Source organism: Prosopis cineraria, unplaced genomic scaffold (assembly GCF_029017545.1).
Source record: "Prosopis cineraria cultivar Desert tree isolate PC_DT_omini unplaced genomic scaffold, ASM2901754v1 PC11, whole genome shotgun sequence".
Classification (NCBI taxonomy): domain Eukaryota; kingdom Viridiplantae; phylum Streptophyta; class Magnoliopsida; order Fabales; family Fabaceae; genus Prosopis; species Prosopis cineraria.
The window spans coordinates 14,989,720-14,993,813 of record NW_026555342.1 but is presented as its reverse complement, the minus strand read 5'-3'; the positions used below and the strand labels follow the sequence as shown (position 1 = coordinate 14,993,813).

At 37.1% G+C, this 4,094-nt stretch overlaps 1 protein-coding gene across 6 annotated transcripts; it reads right to left on the bottom strand.

Moving 5' to 3' along the window:
- On the bottom strand, positions 1-3,764 carry LOC129285291 (F-box protein CPR1-like). 6 transcript variants are annotated; one of them, XM_054920915.1, is made up of 4 exons: positions 3,430-3,764; positions 2,888-3,197; positions 2,108-2,222; positions 1-1,295 (listed from the first exon to the last, which is right to left on the bottom strand). In XM_054920915.1, the coding sequence occupies exons 3-4, from the start codon at positions 2,131-2,133 to the stop codon at positions 155-157; spliced, it is 1,167 nt and encodes a 388-aa protein (XP_054776890.1). In that variant the 5' UTR covers positions 2,134-2,222; positions 2,888-3,197; positions 3,430-3,764; the 3' UTR covers positions 1-154. The 6 variants fall into 6 exon arrangements, with proteins under 6 accessions (XP_054776890.1, XP_054776892.1, XP_054776893.1 ...); XM_054920917.1 differs by having other exon boundaries at positions 1,440-3,197; XM_054920918.1 differs by having other exon boundaries at positions 1,925-3,197.
- Between the last annotated feature and the right edge of the window lie 330 nt (positions 3,765-4,094).

Sequence of the window (4,094 nt, the reverse complement as noted above, 5' to 3'; positions counted from 1 at the left end):
AACATCTGTAACAAAATATCTATATTCATCATTCCAGATAACATCTCTAAAGCGCAAGGATTATGATTACAAAATTATCTAAATAGTCATGCGTTTAGTTTCCGAAGTTCTTAAAACTAAGAAAATCTGCACAATTACAATTTAATATCTAGGCTCAAGGTTCTTCAATGTGGATGCCACCAATTGGTACAAGGCTTTCTGCATGGTTGAAAATAACTGGAAATCTATCACCAAATCTGCGGGTAGTAATCAACCTCACTTTGTTAGTTTCAAGATTCAAAAGAGACAGAACATTTCTCATTCCCCATTCACTTCCATGCACTTGATCAACAAAGCATACAGTGTCATTCCTCCAAATACATGATGGATTCAACAAGCTTGAAAAGGTGGTTATAGAATATTTCTTATTCCAACTCCATCTCTCTTGAGGGGCACCAATACCATCATCCATCACCCACAAATCAATCAAGTAAGATTGAGAGTTTCTAGTCTTGGTGTAAGAAAGCAAAGCAAGATTGTTCTCATACACAGCAAGATTATAATATAGAGCAGAGTCAAGAGCAGGCATTGGTATCAATGTAAACACTTCCATTGCTATGTCAAATGAAACTATCAATTCAATATCATCTTCAGCCCCTCTTTGTGACGCAATCCAAAACATAGCTCCATTGGCAGTGACAGTTTCAGAATAAAGATTTATACCCTCTAAGTTCCCAGATTCTACTTCTCTCCATTGTCCTGAGCTTAATGAATAGACATCCACTCGATTAATGTCACGAAGATGAGGAGCATAAGCTGTCAATATTTTGTAATCACTAACAATTGGACTGTACCCAAATCCTATACGGATATTACCCTTGAAATCATAAACATCGCTAGGCACCTGTCTGATCTCTCTAATCGCTGGATTCCACAATAAAAGCAAAAGAAATTCGCTACCCGAACGTTGAAGACAGAGCAAGCCGTTGCTGGAACCAACGATCCTATCACTCAACATGGAATGGGTCAAAGGATGGTTCTGAATTTCAAGGACTTGCATGTCACGATCGAGCGAATATAAAAGCAAAGGATCACCTATGGCATTCAGTTGGAACAGAAGAGAAGGGTTGTGATGATTGGAGTGTTGGAGGTGTTCTTCGATGAAAGATGGGGTCCTGATGAGATTTTTCCAATCTTTGCACACGCATTGAAATCGGATTAGGGATCTCACCGGAACTCGTTTGAGGATGTTTCTGGTAATTTCTTGGGGAAGAAATGGTAAGTCGCCGTCCGTTGCCATCCGCATCGTAGCGCTCCTGTGGGAAGAATAAATCTCTCAGAAGAAAGCCATAGTACTGAACGGTGATTAGGGATTGCAGAAGATAGTGGCGAAGTGGAAAATCTCTTTTTTGGAAAAGAATTTTCGCAATGTAAAGTCTACACTATTGAAGTGACATTACCGTTTAAAAAAATTATCAACGAATTTATTTCTATTGACATTGGAACACTCATTGAAATTGGAAGACTAACACTTGTGTTCATCTATTAACCACTTAGATTTAGAATGATTTTATATGTCATATTATTTTTAATCAATCTTCACCTTACCGCATTAAGATGGTGAATAATAAAAGGAGATTGTCTACACACTTGACTTGACTACCTTGTAATTGCTTTTGATTAAGGATTTATTTTCATTAATTAAAGTCAATATATTAAAATATCAAATGATTATAAACAAAATGGGTCAGAACAGAAACTGAAAGCCCATGATAAAAGTCTTGCGAACAAAAATATAAAGAAAAACAAAACTAAACCAAATAGAAAACTAACACCCAACTGAAAACAAAGGAGACCCTGAACCAGAACCCCATGACCTACCCTGTAATATTTGTGAACATGCAGATGAGAAATAGTAAAAGCTCACTAACACAAGATAAGTAACCTCGTTAAACCCAGCTAAGAAAGGAGACTCTGTTTTCGGCTCACAAAACATAGCAAAACAGCGCTTATGAACAGGAGGACCAAAGGAAACCATAGAGTCATTAGTAACAGTGGCGGACCCTTCAGCAACAACGACGATCCCAAAATCCCAGTTAATTGGCGACGTCGAAGTCAGAGAACTCACTTGATGAAGTGTGCGAGAGTACCCATTCTCCGTTGCCGCTAAACTTAACTGATTTCCAATAGTAATGCCAATAGTGACATGTGATGTAATCCTTGAGGCAATCCTCAGCTTATACCTGCATACATATATTATATGGCAGTGAAGAGGTTTAAGAATTGGACCAAACGTTGACGACGCTTGGTTGAAATTAGACTCAGAGAGATGAGCATCAGTTGTTGATAATCTTAACATCTTCCTGATGATAGGATGTAAGGCCGTTAGATCCATCCAAAAGATCATCTTCTGATTGCAACTCTAATGAGATTGAATACTTTGGCTTGCGACTCCTAGAACCGTGAGCAGAGGACACGTGGATGATTATGTGATAGGTGGTGTAACATCCCGGAATTGAATTAATTAATTAGAGGATTTGATTAATTAATTGAATTGATTAGGGGTTAATGACTGGGATAGAAAGGCTATTTAAGCCTATTGGGCACCTAAAAAAGTTTAAATTAAAATTTTAGAGGGTTTAGACTGAATTGGGTTTAAATTTGGAGGCTTTACTGATGCTGTTTGTTTTGGGTTGTTCAATGCGATGAACAATATTTCTTTCCACTGCGAGCACTACAGGATTTTAATTCGAATTTGGCGTTCAAAAATCAGATTGGAGGAGAGCGTTAGGGTTTTATTCAGCAGATAAAATGTGGTGGTTTTGCCATAGGAGGTGACCGAAGCGAATGTGCTATTGTCCTCGGTGGGCTTGTGTGGAATTTTAGAAATAGCGGTTATGTCTCTTACCTGTTTTCTTTTTTTTCCCCCATGTTTTCTGCATAACTTCTCATACTCTGATTTTTTGCATTAAAGCATGGCTATGTTTTAAATTGATTTTTGGGGTCCCAGATGTAAAGATTGCTTGCTTCTAACTTTTAAGCGAGTCTTGTTAAACCATTGGCTACAGGTGGAGGAATTAGCAATTGACAAAGCTTCATCTTCATGCAAGTTGACATTTGGCCGATCCCAAAATGATGAAAGAACCACTTCATCAATGCTTAAAGTCCAAATACTTGAGTTGGTGGAGAAGTCACAAAAATGCTTCAAACCTGATCCCCTACACATGCACTCACTTCGTAAGATTTAACCACACTTTGAATTTTAATCCACAAGTAGAAAAAGGACTATCTTCATCATACTGAACAAAAATACCCAACTCGTTGCCAATAAGAGAAGCAGTAGCATAAGAATAAAGATCTATAGGCAAACCCATGACATGAACCCAGATAGGAGCAAAGAACTTTGAAGAACCCAAACATGACAAAGCTAAATTAACAAGAAACTATTACCAAAGTGCTGAATCACAGAAACTTTCCCCTGAAGATTCCAGTTTTGGTTAAGAAGACTTTGAAGCTTAGAAGGATTAAACTTTTGACGATCAAAAATCCTTGCAAAAGCATAATGAGAGTATCTCACCAAGACTGATCTTGAACATAAGGAAACCGTGATGCAGAAGAGGAAACAATCTTTTAGAGAAGGAAGAGCTGAGAAAACCCTCACCGACTTAGCGAGAGTATTTCTCCGTCAATCTCGTCCAACAGAATAAAAGCTGATAGAAGAAGAACCCGTGGTGAAGAGAGGACATCAACAGCGACAACGTCAGAAGACAATCAAAGGCGGGATGAAGACAATCAAAGGCGGCACCGAAAGTATTGATGATGACGGCAATACCTTATGGTTTCAAAGGGGAGAGAGAGCTGTCCTCATCCATGACCTGTAATACATCAAGTGGAAAATCTCTTCGCCCAATTATAATTTATTTTTTCATGAAAAAAATAAAAATAATTTTTTTTAATTTCTCAAATTTATTTTTTATCATTTTTATTCCTTAAATTTACTTCAATTATTAATTTAATTTATATTATTAAAGAGAAGATAACACGGTGTAAATTTATTAACAAAAATGAAAGAATAATGATAATAATAATGTAAATTAATGAAAATAGATGCGATT

Coding starts and splice junctions, on each gene's coding strand:
- LOC129285291 (XM_054920913.1), bottom strand. CDS start 2,133: ATGGGTACTCTCGCACACTTCATCAA. Junction 1,296..2,107: donor ACTCTCGCACACTTCATCAA/GTGAGTTCTCTG, acceptor TTCTTCCCACAG/GAGCGCTACGATGCGGATGG.